This window comes from Anguilla rostrata, chromosome 2 (genome assembly GCF_018555375.3).
Source record: "Anguilla rostrata isolate EN2019 chromosome 2, ASM1855537v3, whole genome shotgun sequence".
Classification (NCBI taxonomy): domain Eukaryota; kingdom Metazoa; phylum Chordata; class Actinopteri; order Anguilliformes; family Anguillidae; genus Anguilla; species Anguilla rostrata.
The window spans coordinates 14,124,325-14,138,102 of NC_057934.1; the positions used below are offsets into that span (position 1 = coordinate 14,124,325).

At 43.4% G+C, this 13,778-nt stretch overlaps 1 protein-coding gene across 4 annotated transcripts in view; it reads right to left on the reverse strand.

Annotated features, from left to right (window-relative positions):
• Positions 1 to 4,394: 4,394 nt before the first annotated feature.
• The window catches only part of si:zfos-911d5.4 (uncharacterized), a 32,178-nt gene continuing 22,794 nt past the window's right edge, over positions 4,395 to 13,778 (reverse strand). For all 4 annotated transcript variants that reach the window (XM_064320686.1, XM_064320688.1, XM_064320689.1 and 1 more), the window contains exon 7: positions 4,395 to 4,593. In XM_064320686.1, the coding sequence (XP_064176756.1) occupies positions 4,426 to 4,593 (168 nt within the window). In that variant the 3' untranslated portion in view covers positions 4,395 to 4,425. The remainder of the gene's footprint in view (positions 4,594 to 13,778) is intronic.

Here is a 13,778-nt window from a genome sequence, read left to right on the forward strand (position 1 = left end):
AGAAATAGTATTATTAAACTTGCAATTTTAAAATTTGCGAAAAGCAAAAGCCCCGCTAAGGGGGGGCATTAACTTAAACACGCTGCGAAAAAAACTGTGTTCATTTTGTGGCCGTATTTACATAATGGGGCTGCTTGAATGGAACATAATGGTTAAATTGGGGCCGGACAGACCCCCGGAGAGGCAGGACGAGGGGAAGGACAGGGCTTAGAGCGGCGTGGACGAGCCGCGGTGAAAAGGCGCGCGTAGACTCTGCCGAACAATGAAATGGCCCTCGCAAGAGGAGCAGAGTGACTGCAACAGGAATACTTCTGCTGACAGTTCATCTATTTGCATGCATGAATTCAAAAACATTTGGCTGTCCTAACAGCCGTTCAAACAACCATAAAAACTGTTAAAAAAAAAAGAAAAGTGGACTGGCAATTGTGATGTCATAGACGACAATTGTCATACAAACACATCACACACACACATAATCACATTCATAAAATTGTTTCACACATGGCCACTTGTTGTAAAATCACAATACATTCTCCAGTGAATATCGTGCTATCGGGCTACAAATCCCCGTCCGCAGGTGTGCGATAAAGTATGCAGGGCAGACACAGCAAACAAGAAATTTTAGACATTTGAAAAGGGTGTGACTGAACGTAGGGACGCGAATAATTTTGCCTCGGGGCACGGTGCACTTCAGCTCAATGTCCTGTTAGACTCTCGTCAGACAGAGAGCCCCCTTGATCTTGGCTGTGGGACCTGCCGAATTCCTGCCGGGATCAGCTTACTCTGATACCTGGTGGAGGTGCGTCCGGTCCCCATCTCCCTCCAGTCGTCCTCCGCCATCTCCTCCCAACTGCCACCGCTCCACCCGACAGAGGCTCCTTTGTCCCCCTCGCCCCCGTCCTGGCATCCGCTCGCATGCAGGGTGGAGGCAACAATCCCCCCCGCCCCACCCCCTCCCTCCACTCGAAATATCATGCACGTTCTCCAGAGCCCGAAAAAGAAAGTCGCTGACGGACGTTTTGAATCTCCCTCTTTGAAGTCTTTGATGAGGGCTTGTAGTTTATGGGCTTGACACAATAACCACACAGTGTTAACTGACATGGAGGGAAAAGACTACCTGTGAGCCGCTACCTCGTCCACAGGCCTCCCTGCTGAGACAGGACAGGAGGGTTTGTTTGAATACGTGGTGGTTTGTGTGTCAGCATGGTCAGTGCACAGCTTTTCAGTCTTGGACTAGTTCTAATCATGTGTAACACCCGTGAAGCAGCAGCATTGTCCATGCTGTTCAGGCTTAAATGAAAACAACACCATTAGAATGTACTCTTCTGACCCCTTGTTCACAAAACACAGTCAAGAGATTCTTCTTCATCAATTAAAATACCAGGAATACATCAGCAGCCTCAAAGCAAATAAATGATTAAATATGGCAAACACATACAACACACAAACAACACATACATACACAAAATATAGTTATCAAAATATGAAAACAAACTGTCATGTCGTCATAATGCAAGATCCTGTGTGAGAACCTGTGTAAAGCACCCAGAGGGGCTAGCGAATGAACAGCGTGGCTTATACATTTGGTTTAGTGTTCTAAATCCATAGACAAGCACTCCAGTTCAATAGTGCTATCAGTGAAGGTCCACATCATGTAAGATTACAGGGATGGCTGTGCGGTCAGTCAGGGCTACAGGTAAGACACGCGGTTGGGCTGTATATGAGCGCAGAACTCAGAGGCCTATCAGTCAACACGCACGCTAGAGCGGACACGCCCCAGCCGATCCATCACCCTTGGGATTCTGGGATAGAGAAACCATCCTCGGCATGCTGTCACCTCAGCCTCCCCCCCCCCCCCCCACCCACACGACTGCACATCATCATCATGCAGACACTCAACAATAAAAATAAAAAAAAACAAATACAGTGGAGTGATTCTTATATTATTTTATTGTAAACACCAAAGGATAAAGACATGCAAGTACAGAGTACATGATCACATTTCCATTTAAATGAAATCGCAAAGATAAAAACAAGCAAGCATCCCAGCTTAGTACAAAGGGGTTGAATCATCTTTATGCTTCAGTGTTGTCGAAAGTGCTTTTTCCTCAAGATCCATAAATTATCTCTGAACAAAACAACGAAAATAACTCAAATTCAGGGTGTTCGGATTGTTAAAAGAGGTAATAGATTCATCCGGGACCTGCGTACTCCAAACACAGAGGAGGTTAAAGCAACATGTAAATTGCATCTTTTCGAGTCCTCCTTCAACACTTTGGCCTCATTTTGTTCTATTTCATCACCCCACTCTTCTCTATCACCGCCAACAAAGGGTGCTGTGCTGTGACAATATTGTGGTCTGTCCTGAATGGGATTTGAAAATAACCCATAAGTATCTGTTCTTGTGTGTTCGTCGAGCCTTGCACAAGTGTGGGCAGCTAATTACTTTGAGTGATTTCTTGCACTGAGGAAGTGTAGATGTAGACCTCGTTGAAATGGGAACGCAGATGTGCCCCATCAAGACATCATATCGGGGGCGATACAAATTCAGGCCACCTCGCCGTCTTTCCCCTAAGCCCGAGGTCCTATCAGCTGTGCTGTATGAAGGGCACATGCTAGGACAAACGGCCTTGTAAACGGTCTCGGTGGTGGGAACATTCTTAAGGCACGTGTTAAAGCCATTGGAGAAAACCTCAGATGAATCTGGACCAGTGCTACGAGTCTTTTCAAGGAACCCTCTGAAGAAGAGTAAGTTCCAGAAGGCAAACGGTTTAGAGACTTTGGAAATACATTCGCAGAAAGTGAGGCTTTGTAAACAGTGGTGACAGTGTCTCAGAATCAGGTAGATGTGACAGTGACATTATATTTGTGTGTGTGTGTGTGTGTGTTTTTCAGTGATGCAAATTCTTTCCTGTAACGTACATTTACTGCCAAACCAAAACTACAGTACATCATCCATTCAACAAACAGTGGAACTGAACATTAACAAAAATCTAGTGCCAACAGAATTACATATGTACAGTACATTAAGTAATATGTTATAGCTGTGGGACCACCCAACAACCACATGAGTACATAACTGTATTTTTCCTGAGACTGTCATTAAGGGTTGTATACATATTGCTTCTCTTATGTATGGGTAAATAAAAGCTGAAAAATACAGTAAAAAAATGTGTATTCTCTCTGACAACTAGGCAGAGCACGTGCAGAAACGTTGCCTGAGATCACCACCAAATCTGTTCACTGGCGGCCATTTTCCCTAAGCGAATTTTGTAAACAGACAATTCCAGTGAGAGAGCTGCCGCAGAAACCTAATTTGCTTTCAGGTGGAGAGGTGCTGCTTACAGAGATCAGATGAGGATACAGAGAGAGCCCTTCTCCCCCCCGAGCTTAGCTTAAGGCACTGATGTTCCGATGGAAGTAGCAGTAACTTCATTTGAGTCAATCCCAGCCATGACAAATGGAGTTGTAAGATGTTAATGCAGCTCTCTTACCGAGAATCGCACAGAGCAGTGTAGAGAACTAAAAACGCCATAAAACACAAATCTAGTAAAAATGAATGGTGCTCTTTGAGCATATGTGAACTCTTAAACAAGTTATCCTCTCCCGATTACCGCGGTGGAACATATTTACGAAGCACTAAAAGCATAACTCCCCACGAGCAGATGATGAATCACCGAACCATTAAAACAATATTGGTAATACGTTTTACACCTCTTCTCATGGTAAAGGCCACACATTTTTTAATCACCCCCAATTATAACATTAAACATGACAGGACTGTGCCTCGGCGAAACAGACTAGCGTGCTGATTAAATTGGCAATTAATGAGTACTTTAAAGTGTTGGCAGGCACTGTAATTGTCATTCAAAACAAGAGAAAATTAATCACACTAATTACTGGAAAAAGGTGCATTAACATAATATTGTCAGCGAGGATTAAAGGCCACTAAAGGGGCGAGCAGGCAGTGGAATTGTGGGAATTTTATGCGGCGGTTTTTGAGGTAGGGGCATTCTGGTTATGTGCATATTTATACATAGCATATGAATTTTAAATAATTTAAAACCTTTTATACCTATTACATTCATTTGAGCAGTTTTCACTTCTGATGAGTAGACCGCTTGCAGGATGCGGACTGAATTTATAAAATAGAAAACGGCCTGCTTTAACTTTGATCGGATCAGCGTACAAAAAAAAAGAAAGACCAAAACGACACACAAAATTCTATATTTACACAAACCAACCTTTAGAATAAACGCGAAGTGTTAGCATTCGCCTAGCATCTCAAACTCATCCAGCAGCCAGCCATCCTCTCATTAACAGTATGAGTGGAGGGGGTGAGGCCAGTGCGGGGGGGGGGCGTGAGGCAGCACTGCGTCGGGGGTGGGCTGGGCCGGGTGGCGCGGCGCCGGGGGAGGGGGAAGGTCATATGCTGAGGGTGATGGTGTGGATGCGGGTGGCGGGGATCCGGGAGTCCGAGTCCTCGCCGCTGACCTGGAACATCACGTGGGCGCTGGAGGGGATGGTGGCGGTGCCGCTCAGGGGCTTCCCCAGCCACGCCTGCCCGCCGCGCTTGTACATCTTCACCGTCACCTGCGCGAGGAGGGGGAAAGCCGGGGTGAGAGGTCGCCGTGCCGCCCCAGTGCCAGGACTGCCCCGGGGGTAGCAGTACCGCTATGTGTAATATAATGGGTAAGGAGTTGGTCTTGTAACCTAAAGCTCACAGGTTCGATTCCCCGGTAGGTCACTGCCATTGTACCCTTGAGCAAGGTACCCATTGCTTCAGTATATATTCAGCTGTATAATTGGATACAATGTAAACGCTATGTAAAAAAAGTTGCATAAGTCGCTCTGGATAAGAACGTCTGATAAATGCCTGTAATGTAATATAATGCTACAGTCATATCTGCTCAACTACAGGGAATAAGCTATAAAACTGCGCCATTTCAAACTATTAAAATTATTTTATTGTAGTGTTGAATTCTAAATATAAATATTAAAATATTAAACAAATGTACTGATATAAAGAAAATGTATATATACATTTTTTACATTCAAAAAAGGCATTGGCTATGCATACTGCCACTCTCTCAAAACCTGTTGCATTTATATCCACACAAAAAAATAATAAGATAAAATGGAATAGGTGCCCCCAAATGAACTTCCAGATGTATTTCTTTTCTAATGGCATCATTATACGGTAAATTGAAAAGCAGGGTAAATGGAACTGCAGGCTGAAATGAGTTGTAAATCACAGTCAGTCAAGCGCAAGCTCTCTTCAGTAGGACTGCCGACAAGGTAAATGGGTGTAAAGTGCATTACAAGTTAATCATATTTGTATAAAATAATGAGGTAAATTATATATATAAATATATATATTTATATAGAGACGCACACACAAATACCGGCTCCTTCGACACACCATTACGACTTATGGCTAACAGTGCTGCAGAGAACACTACAAGGCATTCACAAAATGGTCGGTGTCAAACGAGCTTTACGGCGTTCTGCTCGGACTCCTATCCATTAAGCTCCTCCTCCTGACAGGGAGCGCATCGCCGGGGGTAATGTGTCTCTTCCCTTCCTCGCGCGGGCTGCGTTTCCGACATAAATCTCAAACGGCGAAAGGTGAGGAATGCGGCGTCTACGGTCTCAATATCACACGCCACTTCCTCCTCCTCCTCCTCCTCCTCGGCCCGGCTCCTCTCTCGCGCGCGAGAGCTGACAGGTCTGACCGAGAGCCTCGTTGTGTTTTACCCCGGGGGGGTGGGAGAAATGAGCTTTCATTAATGAGAACCCAGACTATCACTCTCAACCAAGCAGACAAAGGGTTAACTAAACAAGAAAATGAGCAGACTAATCAAGACGCAATATCCATTTCCAAAATCTTCTGGATATAAGTTAGTCTTTGAATATATGCTGTTTAATTTGAAACTTATTAATAATTTGTTGGATGGGCCACACGTATGCAAAGTAAAAAGTCCTTGGACATTTTAATTGTAAAGGTTTGGAAGTCCCAGAAAATACTGTCTCTGACATTTAACCTTTTCAAACCTACCTCTAACACAGCCTTCGACTCAGCTGCCATGTTTTTCACATATATTTAACATCCATCGCTTCCTGTTTGACAAATCAACATATAAAATCAGCACGTTCTCTGTATGTTTGAGCACCTCCATTTAATATGTGTGCAGATTTTAAATAAAATCTGAACACCTAAATATATGGCTGTTCGTTTTGTTGTTTTCTTCCCCTCCCAGATTGACTCAGAGGTCTACGCAACCCCCCCGTTTCCACGAGCGTGGAGGTGAAGGTGAGGTTCTGGTTCTGTTAGGGGACCCCGCCGGGGGGGTCAGCGGGGTCCTAACACTGACTGAGACCTCCTGACCTCAGTCTGGACCTCTGCGGGCTCTCGGGGCTTTGACCTTTGCCCTTTACCTACGCAAGCTGTCGCCGCGGCCGGCGCAGGAAGTCCGCGTCCCGCGCGCCGCAGATCGATACGAGCTTGGCGCGGACCTGAGGCGGGCATCAGGGAGGGCCTCCGCGGCAGGTCTTTACCTTCCATATAGAACACTGCCTCCACGTGTCAGGCAAAGGCTTCTGGGAAAACTAGTCTGTAGCTTTTAATGCTTTTACCTGGTCTGGACAAGCCCATGCACAGTGACTACTAAGCAGATTCATGCGTCCATCTCTGTAGTATCCTTCACTGTTACATTACATTACATTTATTCCGTAGACGCTTTTATCCAAAGCGACATACAAAAGTGCATACCTGGATCATTGGTCATCTACAAAACACAGGTTCAATTAGAAACACAGGTTTGATAAGGACGACATGCGTAGCATATTTCCTTAAAGTAAAAGGACCGTAAAGATGGATGAAACTAGGCGCCGACTGTGCCAATTCGAAAGAAGGCAGAACATCTCTCGCACTCAAAGAGGCGCAGCAGAGACTTGGAGCCACATTCATTAATAATGAGGAAGAAGCTCATCTATGCGGCGCAGTGACAGCAGCCCCTCGTAAGCCTGTTTAGCCTAACTTACATGAAGCACGGCTGGTGTAGCCAAACACCTCTTCTGATTAAAATGACTGTCGCTGAGTCTAATCACACTTTGGGCTTTCATCTCTGTGGTCGGGCTCGCTCATTTCTCCCCTCCCAGAGAGAGGAGAGAGAGAGAGAGCTCTGCTTGTACTCAATCTGACAGCAAACAGAAATTCAATTTGAGCTTTCAATCTTTTTCTTTCACCTGCAACTGGCCTCTTCAGCCTCATACGTTCATATATATCTATATATCTATATATAAATATATATATATATATATATAGACAGAGAAAGAGAGAGTGAGAGAGAGACTTAACTTTAATTGCTCTCATTCTTTCATCTCTCAAATGAGTCTGAATAACACACTTATCACACCCTACACCTGTATTGCGTACTGCTGTTCCTGTTTACTCGCCTTGACAATGGGTCCATTAATGAGATTTGGACACTCGCGTAATTGGACCGCATCCATTTCAAAGGACAATTTAATGGCATTTCTTATTTTCCTTGCATTCGGGCGGAGGAAGATTAAAGTATATTTCGATGCCTTTTTTGCAGTTCTTGTTTTCTTCATTTTTGGAGGTGGTCAATTTTTCTAAATTATTTGTTCTTTTTCTTTCATCTCCGGCATTCAATAAACTGTCAGGTCCTCTGAGTTAATAGTGGCTGCAGCCGAAGACCATTGTCTGGGTCATCGCGGACGGCCAAAAGGCCTTTTATTTCCACACAAAAACATCAAAAGCCAGATAAGCATCAGAGGTGGAGAAAAATACTCGCTGCAGGATTTTCTCCCCCTTCTTTTCTGTCCGTAATTGTACGTGATTATTTTAATAGTGAAGAGGTGGTGAGCTACGCGGCTGTGTGATTGGGGAAGACTGCATCCCCCGGGCCCTTACACCGTAAGCTGTGTGATACCGCGCCTCGCGTTCACCACACTTCACCGACACCCGCACATTCAATCTGCTAAACTAATTACGCGAAACAATAGCGGGTGCAATTTCTCTCTCTCTCTCTCTCTCTCTCTCTCTCTCTGTCTCCCTCACACACACACGCATGCTTTTAGACACACAAATCAAAAAATGTGGCTATCAGTTGACATCTGTTATTACAATACCAAAAGCCACCTCTGGTTGCATGAATCTTCATAAAAGTTTAGGACAATAACTTTCTGCTAGTAACTTTCATTTTTCATCCCCCACCGCCCAACACACACACACACACACACGCACACGCACAGACACACTTCACGATCTCTTGAGGAACTCTCTGTACAACCACACTTGTCAATCAGGCACTATGCAATCAAAGAGCTGCTTATACGGCGTCAGACACGGCAAATCATATTTCGGGATATCTCCTTAACAGCCTGTTTTAATTCACACTGCCAGGTATTCATACTCGTATTATTACAATTCATATAATGGATTTATGGGTTCCTTGTGGTTTGGCAAGAGAGTGAAATCACTTTCACGCTATTGGACACAGATGTACTCATGCCTTCAACTGAATTATTTATTTTTCATCAAAATACGTGAATGTGGACTAATGGAGGGAATAACTACCAGGTACTTTAAATAAAATAAAAAATAAAAAAACTGCCTGGAAAGTGTGGGTAAATAATGATCATTGGCCAGTTTGTGGTGCAGTGTGTACAAACCAATTTAGTCATTTGTGCAACTACATTTAAATTATATAGCAATTATATACCGGGCACCCTGTACTTGTATTTTCCCCTGAAAACCCTGCGTTAGTGCTTTTCCATTACTGCAGAGCCTGTGGTTGCAGCTATTGCCATGGACAAAAAAAATAGCTCATATTAACACAATATAAACAATCAGAAAAAAATCTTTTCAACATACCAACTCTATCAAAACAATCTTCTAAGATGCCAAATAAAATACACAATCAATCCACTACAATTTAGGTACTGATATCGGTTCATGAAAACTTAATCTAGAGCCACAGAAAATTACATTTCTGAAGAACGTTGTAGCGTGAAACAACGCAAGCCAACATGGCAGCGTCTCAGCGAGACATTAAGTGAATTCAAAATCGGATCTTTATTAATGAACCTGGCGTGAAAATGGCCCTAAGAAGAACAGCATTGCCTGTTTGTGTGTAGCAGAATGCTACTACCATAAATCATACTCCTGAAGCGCCATCAAATGGTCTGCCTTCAGGGGAAGCAGTGCCTAGTTTCTCCCATTTAGACATCCCTGTAGCTGTAGTGCTGTATGAAAAAAAAAGTGTGACTTTCAAGGAAGAAAACAATATTTTAGCCCAGAGGGTCTGCTGTTGCCGCATAATGTATTTAATTCCGAAAAACACCCTGTATTATTTATCTTCTGGGTTCATTTGATATTAGCGCTCAATTTTTTTCCTTTGTTTTGCGCATTTTGGAGTGGACGGGGGGGATAATTTACAGTTTCAACAAAAAGGCATTCATACTACTTTCGTGGATGTAGTTCAGGTAAGGAAAAGTGTTCTAGAAGATTCAGAAAGGTGGAAAGTCGGGGTGGAGGTAAGTTCGACAGTTCTTCAGTTGGGGGTGGGGGTGTCATAATAAAGTGGAGGTAGCATCTGAGGCACTATTTTGGCCCTCATAAGTTTTGACCTAAGGGAGTGTAAGACATGGAAGACAGTGTGACAAGACTATTTGGTTTCTTTCTCAAATTACTTTCATGTCTGCCACATAAAGAGATGTGCTATGCATGCACTGGTATGCTTTATAAAAGACTTAACTTTTGTCTCCGCTCACAAAGAGAAAAATATGTTCAAAACCGTCGGAGCACCAACTTAGGACACATGCACATTGATCACATGCTGCATCCTTCTTTGTGTTTTTTTTTTAAGTCAAAGAAAATGAAGGAAATGATAGATTGCATTCATTTAGTTCACATGCAAGTACTACCACACTCCAAGTTCCCAACTCAAAAATATGATTCAAAGCCACACATGTGCATGTTATTTACTACCTGACTGTCCATGCACTTGATGTGCTTTTATACATTTATCATAAATCATAGCGACATTGCTTCCTTTTGTGTAAAGGCAATGGAGATAGAACAAAGTGCTAGTTTGTGTCATTGCAGTCAAAGGAAGGAAACAAAACCACAAAGCCTTTTTGTACATCAGTTTAGAGTATTTCTTTAAACTGCCCAGCACTTGCTCTTCTTGGGAATGGTAATAATAAAACAGCTCACTATAGAATATGCTATTCTGGATTTCTGCGGTCGACTGACGACCAAGCCCGACACTGATAAATAGCACCGTGACACTGCGCACACATCTGCTGAACTAGCCAGGAAGTGTGACCCCCTTCGCCAGAAAAGCACGGTAAGAAAGTCATTGCTGCTCTCCTTTTACACTGGCCTTGCTTCCTGTCATCAGTTTCCCAGCAAGATGCACTGCATCGCCGACTCCAGACAAACTTCTCCCTTCCCCTTGTTCTAGCTTGTTGTGCTGAATTCCTCTTTAAATAGCATTCAGGACTTGGAACCTGTCAGGAGTTTATATTCCTTCCGTAATCAGGGGGCATTCTTGTCTGGACAAAGATACTTTATAACCGTGGTTGCCAGGTATGATCAGAGACAGAATTACTGTGGCCACAAGTCGTACTTGCACTGCCTTTTGTCAGGGCGAAATACCACCCCTGGCAGTTTCTGTTGAAGAGGAATCAGCCCAAATCCTGTTCTTCATTTACAGATTTCCTTAAACACTGTATATGTTTCCATGTCCCAGAAGGAAATACTCCATTTGGAACACCTAGCTATCCCAGTCACATTTGGCTAGGCATGCATTTACTGGCTGAGCTGTGGTTTCGCCCACATGACAGTACTTTAGCATCTATAATTTGATTACAGATTATTGATAATTGCCTGAAATACTGATTGCACATTAGCAAGTGGATTATATTTTAAATCAATATGATAATGTCAAAACCATTCTACAGATAAAACACAGAATGGAAATGACAAAGTACAAAGAAAATGAAAAACTAAATGAAACAATATGAACCGAAAAACAAGATGAAAACTGAAAACAGTTATCGTGAATGGAAAAAAAAAAGTCTTCTACTACTTTAATCTGTCTTAGAAATGAAACATATTTCAAATATAACATCTGATGTAGGGAAATACATCTACATTTTTCAGAATCTACTAAAAATCTCAATTGGTCTCCTTTAAAAATGCTTCAACAGCCACATAAGTTGCAATATACAGCCTGAACTGACAGCCAGACTAAGTGTACTGCAAATGCTGTGGCAATTTTCATCATATCGTCAATTGGAATAACTGGGACAGCCAGCCTCAATACTGACATAAGATAATGAAAGACTAAGTCCATTTTTAAGAGTACTGCAATGATGCTTTCATACACAAGGTTTATCTGTAACTTCAAAAGCAACAAGTTCTCAACCTGTTCTCAATTCACCCTATAATTTATAACATAAGAACAAAAATACAGAATGACAAGAACAGTCCATTTAGACCATCTAAATTTACCTAGATTTATACTTTAAGTACTCTGTTTTTTTTAAATTTTGCGGCAGAATATTATGATTATGGTTTCTAGTTGAAATGCAACAAAGTATAATTTCAAAACATCTTAGAGTGCTCTTACCCCCATTTTGTAATCTCATCTGACATTCTGAAACACTGTTAACACTACCTTTATTATTTTCTATCAAATTTCCAGGGAAAAGTTAAACTTGTAGAAAAGCACTTGAAAATTCTTAACATAATAAATGCATACCAAATATTTGCCGTTTATAAGGACAAGCTGATAACAGCTCTAAACCCAGCCAGCTCGAGACTAACACTTATGTGACTTGGGAAACACACAGGATGGAGCTGAGAGCTCTCGTCAAAATGAGCATCACAATATTCACTGTTCATGGTGCATACAGATAAACTGTCACACTTTGACATGAAAAGTAACTTGATTTAGGCTGTTTGCATTTTGAATCAACACATATAATTATTTTGTAATGAATTTATGAGGTGAAAGAAGAGAATGTGGTCCTGTATTTTGGGGATTTTTCTGGGGGGGGGGGGGGTATGGGTGAATAGGAGCCAGAGCATGAGCCACAGAGATTATTGCGGCCACCCCCTTGACAGCATCTGTTCCATCAGTCTGAGGGATTTTCTCTTTACCGCTTCAACTGTATTCCCCAACGCCGAACACAAACAACAAGAACAGCAATGTTGAAAGAGCTCTCTTACACGCAAAACCAGAACACAAACGCAGTCCCGGTGGGTTCCTGGCCTGCCCAAGCTGACAAATAATTCAAGGAAAGAGCATAGGGGAATTTGGCATGGTCTACTCAACCTGCCTTCCAGGGACTTCTTGACGGGCGCGGTCGAGACAACCGGCGTAAAACGGAGGGATTAGGTGTCAGGAAGATGGTTTTCCTTGCGCTTTTATTTTATGTACACTGGAGACGGCGGTCTGGGGGAATCTGAGATAAGAGCAGGAACATGGTGAAGTGTGTTAACATGCTGAAAAATGTACTAATTAACCCAATCCTTCCTCCTCCCTGTCTGAGACCTTTAGGTACCTACCCCCAAACAAGCAGCACATCCGTGAACATCTGTACTTTAACTCAGACATCTCTGCCTGCTTGTTGAACAGGCCTCAGATTTACATTTTGAGTGAAAATAGGGAATGGTGTTTGGGGGGGGGGTTAAGGGTCACGATCAAGTCTTTAGGTGGGAGGGTCACAAACACATGTGCTAAGCTGGGTTTGGAGAATGACGATGCCTATAAGCATGGAGATCTACCCACCCCCCCACCCCCCCAACTTTGGAAAAACAGGAAATGCCTCCCCACCAACCAAAAAACAAAATCCTAAAGAAAATTCCTGTTTGTTGTCCCCCCAAAGTTGTAGTGAGATCTATGTCTTTTGGCTACAATACAGCACAATCCCCTCAGTCAATATCCCCATCAGGCTGTGGTGTGTCAACCGTTGTGCCCGAGGGAGGGAACCTCTTCAGAATGCTCCACTGAGAGCTCCGGGCCCCTGGGGACGCGGGGCGGTGGGCGGGGCCCCTGGGGACGTGGGATGGTGGGCGGGGCCCCAGGAGCCACACAAAGGGCCGGGAGCTCGTCTAACCGCGCTCGCCTCGGCCCGCCATGAGGATGACATCACCGCCCAAATCCTCACACCCCGGTAGGGGCTTTCTGTGTCATGCGAAACGCCTTTATGACATCAGACCTCGCATTTCACCGAGGGAGCCGCTTTCTGCTGTGCCTCTGCTCTTACCTTTCACCTCTTGCCCTCCTTATCTGATATGGAACCTTTCTCTCCCCCCGCCACCCCCCATCAAAAGAGCTATCGTGGGAATTTATAGCTGTTCCCAGTGTTCTCTGATGCAAACTGGTCTCTCCTGTTATCCACCTGTAGATGCAATACCACCATGAGCTCATATCACAAACTCGGTCAATTTTAGGATAACCCACTGGTTATCTAGGTCTAAAAATCTCAATTGCATAAATCGTAACTGCCAAGTAATATATCTTTATAATGATGCATTATATTGTAAGTGACTAAACAATGTACACAATGCAACAAGCTAAATCTATCTTGTATCTTGTGATTTTACACAAACAAACAAACAAACCAACACACACACACACAATAAGTAAGTGAATCCCAGCATTGAGCCAATGCAGACACTGAAAATATAGCTGGGGTGTACAGAGTACTGCTCTGCCACAATGAGCTAAGCTCTG